Source organism: Rhineura floridana, chromosome 10, assembly GCF_030035675.1.
Source record: "Rhineura floridana isolate rRhiFlo1 chromosome 10, rRhiFlo1.hap2, whole genome shotgun sequence".
NCBI lineage: Eukaryota > Metazoa > Chordata > Lepidosauria > Squamata > Rhineuridae > Rhineura > Rhineura floridana.
Genome location: NC_084489.1, coordinates 18,729,432 through 18,746,084, shown reverse-complemented (window position 1 = coordinate 18,746,084; position 16,653 = coordinate 18,729,432). Strand labels below are relative to the sequence as shown.

Here is a 16,653-nt window from a genome sequence, read left to right as displayed (position 1 = left end):
TAAATATTTAGCCAAGATATGATAATTTAGACATGTCCAAAGAGTGAACTTTTTGTTTTCTTCTGTTGAATTATGTTTCTGCAATATTCTGCACTAATTCAAAAATAAATTAATTTCACACATTTAAAATGTGTTGTTCCACATCTAATTTAACATTACAGAAGAGGAAGCAGCAAAATGGTAGGTTTATTTATGTGACAGCAATGTAATATTTGGCTCAAGAGACAATGACTGAAATAATTTGGTTTTCTTAGCACCAAAACCATGCTGGTTCTTACTCCTGTTTCAAAGGAGTTTTGCTTCATTGTTCTGCATTTAAAAACAATATGCCTTCAGAGTCAAGTGCTTTTGAATACTGCCATATTTGGTGCAAAATAATATCATACCATGATCAGAGCTTGGAAGTAACTAGTTACAAATAACTAGTTACTTGTAATTTATTACTTTTTTGAGTAACGAGTGGGTAACTTCATTACATTTTGCTGGTAATAGAACGAGTAGTAACTTCATTACTTTTGAGGAGTAATTGTAATGTTTCCAGCATTACTTTTGTGCATTACTTGGGGGGGGAGCAGGGGAAGTCTTCCGCTCCTCTGATTTGTGAATAAAAATCATGTGCTTCAAACTGGGCTTCTGTGCAGCATTGTTCTTCCTTCATGCTCTATGGGTGCTTAGGAGGCAACGAGGGAGGAGGCGGAGAGCGAGGTGGGGGTGAAGTGGAGAAAACAATTGTTTTAAAAAATGGATGGTGGTGGTAAACAATGGAGTGGAGGGAGAAAGGAGCCAGTGGGCAAGAACATGGATAAAGGAGGACTTAAGAAGAGCCTTCTAGATCCATCCAGTGGCCCATGTAGCGTAGCATCCTGTTCTCACAGTGGCCAATGAGATGCCCTAAAGGGAAGCCCATAAGCAGGACCTGAGTGCACGAGCAACACTCTCCTCACTTGTATTTCCAGCAACTGGTATTCAGAAGCGTACTGTCTCTGACAGTGGAAGTAGAACATAGCCATCATTGCTAGGTGCCGCTGAATTTGTCTAATCCTCTTTTAAAGCCATCCAAGTTGGTGCCCATCACTGCTTCTTGTGGTAGTAAATTCCATAGTTTCACTATATGCTGGGCAAGACCACATTTTTAATTGCAGGAGAAGGGATAACGTGTGTGCTGGTGGATTACTTTTGATATGGGCATTTTCTGTTTACCTACGTTATGTCTCTTAAGTTCTGCTTCTGACAGTTCAATTGTGCATACATGTCTACCCAATGAGTTCAATGGGACTTACTTCCTGGTAAGCATGTACAGGATTAAGTTACCTCTAAGCTATATTGTTGACAAAAAAAAATTACAAAGGCAACTAGTAAAGTACAGGTACTAAAGTTTGCATTTTTCTTTGATGATAGGGGATTGCCATATTGATCAAAATGTGTTTTAGTTGAAAGGGGTGCTGCGTTGTTTTTTACAGCACAACACAGCCATGCCTTCAAGCGCCGCTGTAGAACGCCTGTTCAGTACTGATGGCAACATAATCTGTAAAAAAAATCCCTTGTCTGATGTGCTCTTTGAGCATCCTGTTCTTTTGAGACATAACAGAAATGTATTGTAAAAGCAGCATTTCAAGTGTAAAATTTGATTTCAAGTGAATTATATGTGTGTTGGGGTATCATCATTGCTGGGGGTGGGGTGGGGGGATGTGAGATTCTGTTATGCCATTCTGTTAATCTTACAGATAATTTTTTTTATTCTACTACCCTCTGTGTGTGTATTCTTATTTTAATGTTATTTTAGGCTACTTATATGTGCAGCAGCCAAAGCCAGCACCTTGTAGGCAATTTTTTAAAAAAGTAACTAAAATGTAATTGTAGTGATTACTTTTGAGTAAAAGTAAAGTAATCAGTTACTTTCAGAGCAATTGTAATTGTAACGGTAATTACTGCTTTTTGGGGGGCATGTAACTGTAACTGTAATTTATTACTTTTTTAAAGTAATCTTCCAAGCTCTGACCATGATATTTAGATACTTGCTACACATAGCGGTACACATGAAACCTCATGCCCTTTTTCATGAGTATATAGGGGAAGGAACAGAAAAAATGTCCCTGTAAAGGTAGGATTTCTGACCATTTCTTCAGGAGAAAAAACATGAACTGCATGCAATTTCTACATTGTTCTTTTCTACATATGGAGTTATTAAAAAAGAGTATATCCATTCATTTTTAAAGTGGTACAGAATTAGAAGAACTGTTATGGAGAATGCCATTTAAATGTGATATTGTAAATTGGAATACTCCTTTACTTGCTGCTTTATAATCAGAGCGGTTAGGCTTCATCCTAAGTAATGGTTCCAGCTTTGGGTGTTATAATTTAAGAAATATTTGAACAAAAAATATGAAGGGATTTGGAGCAAATTAAAACAGATCAGGAATGCTTTACAGGATGAAAGACTGCATATTTAAAATATGAGAAAGGATATTACAGCCAAGCATAACATGCAGGAAATTATCCGATTCACATAAGGGTTGTATATATTCACTATTGGTAGTTTTCTTAGCTTCTCTTCTTAGAACATGCAGAGTCTATTAACAGAGGTTTTTTTCTCTGTTGCAGACATCTTACATAAAGTATTTTTCAAAGGGAGAGGGGAACAACCTAATTTGGAAAGATTAGAGATTCTTGACTAATTTCATTTCACCTCAGGATAAATAGCAGGGGTGCTCTCTCAGTTCAAGGCTTAGAAATCATAGGAATTATTTGTTCATGTAGAAGAAGGTTAGGATCTCAGGAAAGAGCTGTGCAGTAACTTCAAATTCTTGTTTGTATTAAGAAATCTATGGGCAGCTACTGCCTTAAACATACATTATGGATATTTCATACTGGAACTTGTTTCAAAAAGTGGAAGGCTCAGTTCTAATGAGCAGAAGATTTCCTGAACCACTACTAAAAATTTTTTTTAAAAAAACCAAAAAAACCTCTGCTAGCCCAACTGCAGATGTACGCACAAGCTTACTAGCACAACTTGTAAGCAAGGTTTGTTTGAGGGTTTACAGCTTGTGGCTTGTCTGGAGTGAGGTAAATCACGGATGGGACGAAACGCTAAGTCAAACCATGACTTAGCAGCAGGAAGAGTGAGGGAGGATGGCAGCAGCCATATTCTTTTCTCCAGGAATCCTCATGTTTCTGCTAAACAATGTCTTGGCTCTCTATTTTGTGTTTATGCATTTAGAGAATATATGCCCCATTTTAAAATTGAAGAACACTAAGGCATTTCAGTTAGTGGCTAGCCCAAGATCAATCAGTGCATCTATGGAAAATAATTCTTAAGTAGTAATAAATAACAGAATCCTTATATGCACGGTGCTCCCCCAGCCCCAGTAACTATACACACAAGGTCTGTGAGCACATTAGTCACCTACAACAAAGTCTTTTCATTGGCCACACCTGGAGGGGGAATGGGTTGATCTGCCAATGAGTTGCAAAATCTCTTTGAAACTAACTTAAAAAAACTACACAAGCTGATCCCACCAGGTTTTACAGTAAAAAGGGATGGGGTTTGGCTAGCGTTGTGTGCGCCCATTTTCAGAAAACAGAGGTAGAAACGCATTGGAACCGTCAGAACAGTAAGTGTACTCTTAGCACTAAGAAGCGAGATTACAGAGTAATTTTAACTTCCCTGCGTTGCACACAGTTTAAAGCCTCAGCCCTTCTCTTCCTTTAAAGTTATTAAGTACTGGCTACATCTCCATTGCCAGAAAACAAAACCATTAACATATACGATCTGATTTCCTCCTTACAATAATTTACTCCTGGTTTTCATACCTTCTTCCCTTCCAGAAACTTTTCACAAACAGCTTCCCCACAGCTTTCTCACTTCTTGATCTATGTTCTCTGTTTCTCTCCCACTCTCCAACCCAGCTTGTGCCAAGAATCACCAGGCTACAAACCGAGAGTCTGTTTTCAAAAGACAGAGGGCTTGTTTACGTGGGAACCCAGATCCACATTAAAAATGCTGCTTTTCCCATCGTGATTGATTTTGACAGTTCACATACTTCCACCCTCGCTACGAATAAATTGGCTGTTTTTCTTTGTAGCATTCATACGTGTGTTTATTGCTATCAGTGTTTCCTTGTTGCTGTGCCTGCACATTAGCATGTTAACTGCAGAGGCGGGGAAGGGGCGGTGTTTCCCTAAACGAAGGAATAGGCGCTTGAAAGAATGGCTCCCACCCATGACTGTTAGGCTGTTCCTGTGTGAGATTGGTGTGCCTTTGGCACCCCGGGACAAGCCTCAGCATGCATTCTGGGAAACATAAAAAACCCACACAATTATCTTTAGAGAGACATTAAAAGCAGCTACTAAAAGAAGCATTGACCATTTAATATTATCACTCTCCGTGAGTGGAGCAGATGCTGGGATGAGATGCCAAGGCAGCTCCCCTTTCCCCTGCACTTTTGGGCACTTACAAATTACCCCAGCGGTGCCTTCTCCAGCCTCCTCTCGCCGTGGCTGCAGAAAGGGCACAGGCATCAGCCTGAGAGGGGGGGAGAGATCCAGCTTTGGAGGGGAGTGGAGGGATGCTACGAGGCAAAAGAGGTCCTCCACATACACAGTTTCTCACACTCTCTCTCTTGCACACACACACCCTAGACGTAAACAACAGCGCCAAAACCACAGCTCCGAGGAAGGAATTTTACGAGCTCCAGCCCTGGAATGTGATTTTGTTTAAAGGAGCGGGGGAGGAAATGTATTGGGGGGGAGGCGGGAGTAAACAGGAGAAAGGAAGTCGAGCAACCGGAAGTTGCTTCGTCAACCACAGGAAACAAAATGACACCCCAAGACAGTGAAAGGGGTGGAGAAAAGGGAGGATCTAATGGTGAAGAAACTGTGCAGCCAGAAAAGGCGCTTAAAAGGTAATACACGGTAGAAGCAGGTGCGGATTTTAAAAGTGAATGCTGGTTTTTGTCACATCCATTTAATCCGGAGTTAAAGGCAAAAGCAGTAGAACTCACGCGTGTTGGGTAAAACGTCAAGTAAACGGTCCAAATTAAAAGGATCTGCAAAAAGCAGCGGATGCAGATTTTTTGGGGCATGTAAACAGGCCCAGATGGAATTCTGGAATACCACCCTATAAGTTATATACTTGATGACTATATTTCTTTAACAGAGTTTTCTGCTTCTCCATAAGGTAAATAATAAAGAATTAAGAGATTAATAAGCAGTTCTGTTTGGATACCTATTCCACCGGCCTCAATTACCAGAGTTATGAATGCATAAAGAAATTTCACTCTTTTTGGATAGTTGAGAGGGTGATGGTTTCCCCAGAACACAATTCTGAAAATCATGGCTATCCCAGTTGGACTGCAACAGTTGGAGGGTAAGCCCACACCATCGACACCTGCATTAATATTAGTAACTCTTTTGAAATTTGTTGAATCCCTTGACAACAGGAAACACAGACTATAAAAGGGGTAGCCACTCCGTGGCTCTCCAGATGCTGCTGAACTACAGCTCCCATCAGTCTCAGCCAACACAGCTCATGGTCAGGGATGATGGGAGCTGTAGTCCAGCAGCATCTGGACAGCCACGGAGTGGCCACCCCTGCACTATAATGTTCATTTTATTAGACAGTGGGCACTGTGGAGAATACAGTTGCTTCACAGAAATATATAGGCATGACCCTCAAAACCGCACACTAATTGGCAGAAGGATGAGTTTTGCAAGATAGGCAGCGCTGTTTAAGTCATGAATTTCTCTGTACTGCAATATCAGGGGCTTGCTTTTTTCTTTTCCTTACTCTCTCTCTCCCCACCCACACCCATCCCCATCCCAGCAAACACTGCAACTGATTCTCTACAGGGTAACCAAATTCTAAAGAGCTACAACAATCAAATCACATAACACTATACTATTTCGGGGGGGGGAGCTAGCACACCCCTGAAATGTACATGGTTTTGTGCCATACCTTCTACCTGAAGTTTGCAGTTTTAAAAAATAACATAAGCACCATTGATTAACTTGGATCAGAAGGACAACACAACTGAGCATTCATGATGCTCTCTGACCCATTCTCATAAGTCGTAGCATTTCTCTTGTTAGCTTAGTAATTTATTTGTTAATGGATTTTTAAAACTGCCCTTCATCAGTTAGATGGCAGGGGAGATATACAAAATGGTCATACCAAAGATACAACCATAAAATGTAAAACCATAAAACACAAATCAAGAGGGAATAAAACTGCATTATGTCAGATGTATATTTGGAGTGCCAAGAATGTGCCTGGTAGAAAAGCAAATCTGTTGTACCAAGGAATGGGTGCCAGTACAGGATATTTCCAGTACAGGAAATCCAAGGCCCCATTGTTGAAGCACCTTTCTTAACCTATGTTATTATTAAACACCCAAGCAAAATGAGGTCTAGATATTTTGCAGCACCAATATGCAATTCTGCTGAAGATTACAATGTTAACAAAAGCTCTGTAAAAGCATTAATGAGAATTTCCATAGTTTTCATTTGCACAGGTTTTTCTTCTTCAAGATTAGTTCTTTATTGCTATAGAAACTAAGAATGTGATGGTTCTCATTTGTCACCAAATCAAATTTAATATTAGGTTGTAGTGCCAAGTTTTTCAGACTTGATAAGAATCCCATACAGTCCTACATTTCCTTAAAAATATTTAAATCCTGTGCTAATCCAGTTTGGCCCTTTCTGACCTGGCACATCATGCAGCCAATAAAAATCACAACCCAGTTTATGAAAGGAGGAGGGGGCCTAAAAAGCAGCAGGCCAAGAAACAGCTATGGCAGGATGGTTAGAAAAAAGAGGCCACAGGAAGAAAGGAGTCTGATTAGGCAAGTAAAACTGATGGTGGAAATGCAAAGTGAACATTTAGTTGTGACCCTCTAATACACAATATTTATTTTCTTTATTTAAATGATATATTCAATAATAGGCAAAAAAACCTTACGGTTTAAGAACGTACCTATAGCCCACAGATATTTCTATCCAACTTTAAAAAGCAGGGAAATTGGGCAGCTATAGTGAATGCACCAGGGGAGCAGGAGACCTGACCTCCTCTCTGAGATATTGGACTGCTCTACAAATTGGTCAAAATGCAAACACCATTTGGGTTGGTCTTTCACAGTCCAATCCACTTGCTGTGTAGCTTGGAAGAATTTGGTAACATTTGCCTCTGAGTATATGGTGAGTGGTGGCAACACCTGCAATCAGCCCAAATAATAGAAAGAAGACATGTGCTGTGCTGATCTTGTTTTAGCAGGGAGGAAGCAACATTATTAAGACAGTTGATATAGTTCAGATGGTCACATTAAATACGTCTGATTTACTTTGCAATTTTAGTGAAGTTTCCTGTAATAAAACATCCTCTTTTGCTTCTGTTTCTGTGAATATGTGAAGTACAGCAACACTTTGCAACACTAAGAAAAAGCTCCAAAAACAATTGTGGAATAATGGCACTGACTGTTCTGCAGAATAGTTTCCAATGGACATGAGGAGTGTCTCAGTTTGCACAAGATCAAACAGTGGGAGGTGAAATATATTCTAGCAAAATTCTAGGTGTGCTCTATGTTTTTAATTGACCATGTCTTTTCCAGTGAATCATGTCTTCTCACTATGTGTCCAAAGTATGATAACCTCAGTTTCATCATTTTAGCTTCTAGTGACAGTTCTGGTTTAATTTGTTCTAACACCCAATTATTTGTCTTTTTCGCAGTAAATGGTATGCTCAAAGCTCTCCTCCAACACCACATTTCAAATGAGTTGATTTTTCTCTTATCCGCTTTTTTCACTGTCCAACTTTCACACCCATACATAGAGATCGGGAATACCGTGGTCTGAATGATTCTGACTTTAGTGCTCAGTGATACATCTTTGCATTTGAGGACCTTTTCTAGTTCTCTCATAGCGGCCCTCCCCAGTCCTAGCCTTCTTCCGATTTCTTGAGTATTGTCGTCTCCATTTTGGTTAATGACTGTGCGAAGTTATTGATAATCCTTGACAAGTTCAATGTCCTCATTGTCAACTTTAAAGTTACATAAATCTTCTGTTGTCATTACTTTAGTCTTTTTGACTGCGAAAAAGACAAATAATTGGGTGTTAGAACAAATTAAACCAGAACTGTCACTAGAAGCTAAAATGATGAAACTGAGGTTATCATACTTTGGACACATCATGAAAAGACATGATTCACTAGAAAAGACAATAATGCTGGGAAAAACAGAAGGGAGTGAAAAAGAGGAAGGCCAAACAAGAGATGGATTCATTCCATAAAGGAAGCCACAGACCTGAACTTACAAGATCTTAGCAGGGTGGTTCATGACAGATGCTCTTGGAGGTCACTGATTCATAGGGTCACCATAAGTTGTAGTCGACTTGAAGGCACATAACAACAACAACAACAACAACATTTCCTCTATATTTTACGTGTGCCCTTCTTCCTTGGGGTGGTCATGGTCCCTCTGTTGTTTTCACCCTGAGGGGCAGATTAGGCTGCGAGATGGTGCGCAGCCCAGTAAACCTGGTAGCTTATTTCCATTTTAAATTTTAATTAAAATGATTTATATACAGGCAAAGTTTATGAAGCAATGCAGATCCACATAATACATTTAAAGCACATCCAACTCACATTTAAAGCGCATGACTTCCTCCAAGGAATCCTGAGAAGTGGAGTTTCCCCCTCAAAGCTATAATTCCACCACCCTTAACTACAGTTCCCATTATTCTTTGATGGGATTCATGTGCGTCAAACATATTGTTATGAGCAGGGAGGGTTGGGATGGATGATTCCTATGGGTCCCCTTTTCAGCCTCTGATTTGGAATCCTATGCCTTGTGGCTGGCTCTGCTGGCCAGATGAATTTCCTTTGTTAAACAAATAGAATGGCCAGGTAGGATAATGGGATTATCGGTTGCCCAGCAACCGGTGAATGGGCCAGGAAGACCCTTTTGTCATTGAAACTCTTCAGGAGAGCATCCCCCCCCCCGGAGCCCAGGAGAGACTTGTAGTTTTAGTTGTCTGAGAAGAATTGCTAGGGACTGGAGGCAAGCAGAGAGACTGGCTCTCTGCACCATGGCATTTGGGGTGCCTCCTGTAACCCTGATGGAAAAGCTGGATATTGCACTGCTGATGCTTTAAACCCCCTCCATCTTAAGCTCAGGATGGAATGTGTGTAATTAAATAAACCATATTTCATAAAGACACCGCAGTCTCCACTGACCTTCTTCCCAAAGGAAACTGAACCCTGGAGGAGTGCAGGGACCCCAGAAATCTCACTGTTCGGAGATTGGGGGGGGCACGCCACAGTATTTTGAATGTGCTTTAAATCTGTCCTAGTATGCTGTGCATTCATTAGTGAATTGAAAAGAACCTGTTTTTATGTAGTCTCATTTGTGTTAACAGCCAAGGAAAGTGAATAATATTCCTCCTGTAAGGCTATCAGGCCCAGCTTCTGAATATACAAGATATCCATAATTACATATTGATTTTAAATTACACCTATTAAGTATCTCAAAGTATGCCACATCCTGTGAGCTAAACATTAATTTTTCATTTGTCTAGTAGATAGGGTGATGACCTGCAAGCCTATACCATGTTAACTCAAGAAAATTCAAGAAAACAAATTTCAGAACACTTATGCAAACATGTCCATATTAAATATTTATACTGAATTTTCTGTTGTAATTCTATTGCTTCTTTTGTTTCTTATATTGTATTTTATTGTATTACACTTTGAATTCTACGGAATGCAAATTGTTATACATTAAAATACAATATAAGAAATAAAAAGCAATAAAATTAAAATTATACAGCATCTAGCAGAGCACATTACAATTGCTACAACAGGCAGAAAAATCATTAAGTAGTCCAACCAAGACCCTCAGCAATTTTCAAGTAGTCTGTGGGGGGGAAAGTTTGGGAATCACTGAAATACATCAAATGTTGTTCATTGCCATTCACTAATATGCACATGGATAAATGGAAAAATATGTTGCAATGACACGGCAATTATTGTTTTAAATTAAGGTGCTCTCATCTCTTGGATGAACTTCCACTCCCAAAGCACAAAAATTATGAATTTTGATTACATAACTATGATTTGATTTTCAGTAAACATGAATGGCCACTGGCCTGATCCAGCAGGCTCTTCTTCTGTTCTTATGTTCTTAATGGCAAGCAAGTTGCTATGGAGAAATCCACTGCAAATTAAGGTTTGTTACAGAGAGTATTAACAGATGCTAATGGGGAAGATAACTTAGCTTACAGTTTCCTGCATTATTTTTATCAGCTTTCATTTCATTTATTATTTTATAATTAAACTATTTGAAGCAAAATTGTTATAACACGTCTGGTAAATCTTGGTTCATCTGGAACACTTGCCCTGAGATCATGTGCTCATTTTGGCTTTGCTCTGAGCAATGAGGGGAGTACCAGCACAAGGAATCAGGGGAACCCAGGGTAGCTCAAGCTAACTATCAGGTTCCTGCCAAATATCCTCTTCATAGCTGCTGCTATATAAGGGAGTTTCCACACCTTGACCAATATGCATAACCTTGGCCATATCTAATGCAAGTATCCACATCCACACTCTTATTGATACATTAATCATATTCGAGGAAAAGTTACAGTGTGCTTTCTCTAGCAAGTAACTTCCCCTGTTTATTAGATTAAAGTCCCCCATTTCAGGCTCACCCTCCACCAAAACATGAATTAAATTTAAATTTACATGTAAGCACTGGGGGCAGCCATGTTTTTGCTGTAAAATTCACTCTGATAGCAACTGAATGTCATCAAGTCCCATTACATTGCTCCCAGGGGGACTTGCTCCTCTATTCTATTCAAAGCACATGTCGGCAAGAATGCCTGCTGCACTAAATGCTCCTGGCTGTGAATGGCTGAAAGTCTTCTGGAGGCTGCTGCTTTTAAGAAGGGATTTTTAAAAAGAAACAGGGACAGAGCACAGAGGCAGCACTTAAGCCCTCGGACCACCTTGAAAGTCCTTTTATTTTTTTACATTTGTATTTCCATGCAGATTTTAAATGGTTTCCCTTTAAAATCCACATGGAAACAGGACTGGCTTAGTGTTACCCTCATGCACAACTGTGACAGACTGAACTTTAATGGGGCTGTCCATCCCTAACCTCTTACTTAGTTTAATCCAACTACTCAAGTATTTCTAAATCCTAGTACATTATTCTTCATTAGCCCTCATTGCTTGTTTAACAGTTTCTATCACATCAGTGACTACTGTCCTATATGAGTGGCATGGAGGTGGCTTAAATCAACAGGAAGAATTTGTCACTGCCTTAGATAGTGTTTCACCCACAGATCCCATTCTTACAAATATTCAGTTTTGCTAAAAGGTCAACCATTTCAAACAAGCCTCATGTGTATGTTAATTACATTTTTATCATGCACTTCCTCCAAGAAGCCCACGATGATAAACATATTCTGTACTTTTTTCTTCACAAGTATACTGTAAGGTAGGTTGGGTTGAGTGATGGCAACTGGCTCAAGATCACCCTGCAACCTTTGGGGCTAAGAAGGGATTTGAACATGGCTTTCCCTACTCTATGCCCAATATACTAGCTACTACATCATACTTGCTTGATCTCTCCAGCCACCCAAAATGCAAAAAAGAAAAAGAAAAAAAAGAAAGAGAGCCACCACCACATATCCCCCATCCCCTCTGCCCAATTCTCCACAATACTGTGTAGCTCACAGAAATATTAATAAGATTCTTGCACATGAACTAAATCATAGCATGCATTTCAGACAATTCCTTCTGATTTCACTACTCCAATGCTAATTTATGAAAGGCTATAAAAGAAGGATCTAGTATTTTACGTGCAAGAGAGAGAAATATATTGCTTTAATTAAAAAAAATTCAATTGCTTTTGTAGTAGCAAACAATGTAACAACATAAAATGTTTATCAATGTTTGGAAGAATACATATTGTTGCACATACCCCAATCTCTGAATGGTAAAAGACTTCCAGGGGTTCCTGAGCTTACCCAGGGTTTGGTTTCTTTGGAATGAAGGTCAGTGGAGACTATGGTGACTTTAGGATATAAGGTTTTATTTACACATATATACAACCTGAGCATAAGATGGAGGGGCTTACAGCATTAACAGTCCAACAGAACTTGCTTCCCCATTAGGTTTCTAGGGGAGTCCTCAAATTTATTTATTTAAAATTATAATAATTAGTTGCTTTTCTTCATAAAAATTAACTCAAAGCGACATACAATAAAAATATTAAAACCAATATAAAACTAAGACAAATAAAAAGTTTTTAAAAACACAATACATGGATAAGATGGTGGAACAACCCACCCCCTAAAAGAGGCTACAATGTCAAAACCCTCCAAAACTCCTGAAAAAAATTAAGAGTTGAATGCCTGGAATAGAGGAATTTTTTGCCTGGTGCCTAAAGATAGATAATGATGGTGCCAGGCATGAGTCTCTGGGGAGGGTGTTCCATAAGGATGGGGCCACCTTTGAGAAGGCTCATTCTCATGTCACCATCCTCTGCACTTCCCTTGGAGGAAGCACACAAAGATGGGCCTCAGGTGCTGAACGCAGGGTCTGGGTTGGTTCAGATGGAAAGAGGCAGTCCTTGAGGCACTGGGGTCCTGAGCCGTATAAGGCTTTACAGGTCAAAACAAGCACTTTGAATTGAGCCCTGAAACTAATTGGCTATCAGTGTAGTTATTATTATTTATTTATTTATTATTATAGTTGTGCCAGAGTTGGTGTTATATGCCTGGTGAGCAATCTGGCTGCTGAAGTCTGCACCAACTAAAATTTCTGAACTGTCTTCAAAGAGCCCCACGTATAACGCATTGCAGTAATCTAACCTAGAGGTTCCCAAAGCGTAGACAGCAGATGTCAGGCTATCCCTGTCCATAGCAAATCTCTCTGTGTCTTTCCAGCTCCATGTCAGACTCGCACACACACTTTCTTTTGCTCTGCTTTTCAGTTTCAGTTATCCTCTCTATGCAGCCAGCAATAAAGAAGCATGTTTGTTTGCCTGGAGTAAAAAGAGTTTGTTCATTTTGCAGTTATTATACAGCCACAAGAGTGGCTATATACTACAGCCAGAGTGGATTTTTCACATTCCACAATGTTAAATTGAAAATACCCCCATGCCATTCTGATGCTTCCCATAAGCTCATTTCAAAACAAAACCCTACAAAACTTATAGTCCTGAACTCAGAAACACTTGCTTAACAACCCTGTAAATTTTCATGGTGATACACAAAACAGTCAGAGAGAATAGAGAGTTCAAAGTCTAAAAAGAGAGGAAAAAACCCCAGAGCCCCTTTGGACTTTTTTCTGTCAGAGTTCTCATAATCCTATTCCCCTGGACAGAGGCCCAGTGGCCAGAGTGGTTTAGCAGTCAGCCACTCTGATTGAAGCTTTGTGAGGGGAACAGGGTGTCTTCTAGCAACTCTCAGCACCCTTCACTAACGACACTTCCCAGGATTCTTTGGGAGAAGCCATGACTGCCTAAAGTGAAATAAAGGCCTGGTGTGGATGTGGCCAGGGACAGCTTTGGTTTACATTTGGATGAGAGACTACATGTGCCTTCTGTAGAATAAAAAGGTGGTGGAAACACTGAAAAATGATACTGTTCACACTGTTTTCTTTTTGGAAAGGGGCTTTCCCTCTGCCCAGAGCCTGGCCATCCTATCTCCTCCCCTTCCCTCTCCCTCCTCCTACCCTCTCTGCCCCTCCCCCAGGTCAGTGTTGGACTACGACCTGGGAGACCAGGGTTCCCACACAACCATGAAGCTCACTGGGTGACCTTGGGCCAGTCACTGCCTCTCAGCCTCAGAGGAAGGCAATGGTAAACCCCCTCTGAATACCGTTTAGCATGAAAACCCTGTTCATAGGGTTGCCATAAGTCAAGATCTCCTTGAAGGCAGTCCATTTCCATTTTCAAATATGATTGCACAGAAATAAATCCCACTGAACTCAAAAAGTATGCAAATGATCAAACCCACCCTCCCTTCTCCTCCCTCCTATACCCTCCCTCTTGCCCATTCCCTCCCCCTTCCCTTGCCCCTCCCTCCCCATTCCCTTCCAATACCCTTCTTCCCCTTCCCCCTTTCCCCCCTCCCCTTCCCCATGGTCAGTTTTACCTATCTTAAGCAAGACTGCATGGGAGTAAATACCATTGAACTCAATAAGCATACAAATGATCAGACCTGCTTTTCCCTCCTTCCCTTCTCCTCTCCCTTCCTTCTCCCTTGTCCACTCTAGCCCTCCCTCCTTTCCCCTGGTCAGTTTTACCTATCCTAAGCATGATTGCACGGGAGTAAATCCCACTGAACTCAATAAACATGCAAATGATCAAACCTGTCCTTCTCCCCTCCCCCTCCTGCCTCCTCCCCTCCCCCTTCTCCCCTCTGCCCTTGCTCCCCTCCCTCCTCCTCCTCCTCCTCCTCTGCTCCCCATCCCCTGTGGTCAGTTTTACCGATCCTAACCATGATTGCAGGGGAGTAAATCCCACTGAACTCAATAAGCATGCAAATGATCAATCCATTCTCAGCAAACTTGAACAGGATGTCATTTCTTACCTCCCGGATTAAAAAGCAGAGAAATTCACTAATAGGCAAAAAACCTTGCGGTTTAAGAATGTACCTATAGCCCACAGATATTTCTATCCAACTTTAAAAAGCAGGGAAATTGGGCAGCTATAGTGAATGCACCAGGGGAGCAGGAGACCTGACCTCCTCTCTGAGATATTGGACTGCTCTACAAATTGGTCAAAATGCAAACACCATTTGGGTTGGTCTTTCACAGTCCAATCCACTTGCTGTGTAGCTTGGAAGAATTTGGTAATGTGCCTCTGAGCATACGGTGAGTGGGGGCAACACCTGCAATCAGCCCAAATAATAGAAAGAAGACATGTGCTGTGCTGATCTTGTTTTAGCAGGGAGGAAGCAACATTATTAAGACTGTTGATATAGTTCAGATGTCTGATTTACTTTGCAATTTTAGTGAAGTTTCCTATAGTAAAACATTCTCTTTTGCTTCTGTTTCTGTGAATATGTGAAGTACAGCAACACTTTGCAACACTAAGAAAAAGCTCCAAAAACAATTGTGGAATAATGGCACTGACTGTTCTGCAGAATAGTTTCCAGTGGACATGAGGAGTATATCAGTTTGCACAAAATCAAAGAGTGGAAGGTGAAATATTTGCTAGCAAAATTCTAGGTGTGCTCTATGTTTTTAATTGACCATGCCCACCTTGCCTTAAATGAAGTGGCTGAAACACAGTAGGCTGAAAACATTCATCCTCTTTTTTCCAACAGCTAGAGTCATTGTTGAAGTAGCAACATATTGTAATCAGTCTGATTTTACATTAAACTGCAGGTTCAGATTCAACTGTTAATGCACCCAAAATTAAAAAAGAACATAACCTCCAATGTGAAACACAAAAGGCTGTCTTCACAATCATATGACATTGACCAATAAAAAGGCTTTGAAATTAATAAAAATATATTTGACACAGATTTCTAGGATGAATAATGAGGGAAATAAACTTTTCTAGATTAGATTCTGTGTAGAAACATTAGTAACACAGGAAAGAAGCAAAGTAAGAAGAACACCAACAAACATACACAAATATAATTCTCCATCTTTGGAGATGGTAGGTGTTGCCACCACTCACCGTATGTTCAGAGGCTCATGTTGCCAAATTCTTCCAAGCTACACAGCAAGTGGATTGGACTGTGAAAGACCAACCCAAATGGTGTTTGCATTTTGACCAATTTGTAGGGCAGTCCAATATCTCAGAGAGGAGGTCAGGTCTCCTGCTCCCCTGGTGCATTCACTATAGCTGCCCAATTTCCCTGCTTTTTAAAGTTGGATAGAAATATCTGCGGGCTAAAAACTACAAGGTTTTTTTGCCTATTAGTGAATTATAATAAATAGAGCAGGTATGGGTGCTTATTGCTAAAGAGTGAAATAAAGTGATCTGAAAAAATATCTATCCTAAATTACCTTTTACTCTTTTAAAGCACTCACTATACTCAAGGAATGGAAATCTGTCAATTACAGTTTTCCTAGTTTCTCATTTTTCCAATCCTAAATTTAGTGCTCCACATTTCTACAGCAATCTGCAATCTTAAAAAACAGTCCTCATTAAAATTCTCCAGCATTTTAGTGTGAATTTCTCCAAACACACATTTTAAAGGCAATTTTGACTAATGTCGACATTTTTGCCAGCAATTTCTCATCATGTAATGCATTTTAGGTCATAAACAGTTATCTAAATTTGTACATATTCCACTTTCACATAACAAGTCTTACCTGAGTCTATCTTCTTCTTTTTTGCGGAGGGAGAAATCTCGCTGAACCACCTGAAGGACATGCTCAGCTTCATCATCAGTCAAACCAGACAAGTCCAACTTCCTCCCCATGGTTAGTTCTATCCTCAGTGTAATCAATTATCAAAATGAACCTGAAACCATGAAATGAAAGAGAGGAAAGAATGGGTTCAGAGGAAGGCAATAAGGATGATCAGGGGACTGGAAACAAAGCCCTATGAGGAGAGACTGAAAGAGATTGTTTAGCCTGGAGAAGAGAAGACTGAGGGAAGATATGATAGCACTCTTCAAGTGCGTGAAAGGTTGTCA

The 16,653-nt window shown here is 40.2% G+C and overlaps 1 protein-coding gene across 5 annotated transcripts in view; it reads right to left on the bottom strand.

Annotated features, from left to right (window-relative positions):
* Positions 1 to 16,653, bottom strand: part of MYRIP (myosin VIIA and Rab interacting protein) — a 377,908-nt gene that overhangs the window by 315,930 nt on the left and 45,325 nt on the right. For 4 of the 5 annotated variants that reach the window (XM_061587554.1, XM_061587553.1, XM_061587556.1 and 1 more), the window contains one exon: positions 16,328 to 16,478. In XM_061587554.1, coding sequence (XP_061443538.1) covers positions 16,328 to 16,437 — 110 coding nt within the window. In that variant the 5' untranslated portion in view covers positions 16,438 to 16,478. Of the gene's footprint in view, positions 1 to 16,327; positions 16,479 to 16,653 lie in introns of those variants that run through there. The other variant, XM_061587557.1, reaches the window with a different exon arrangement.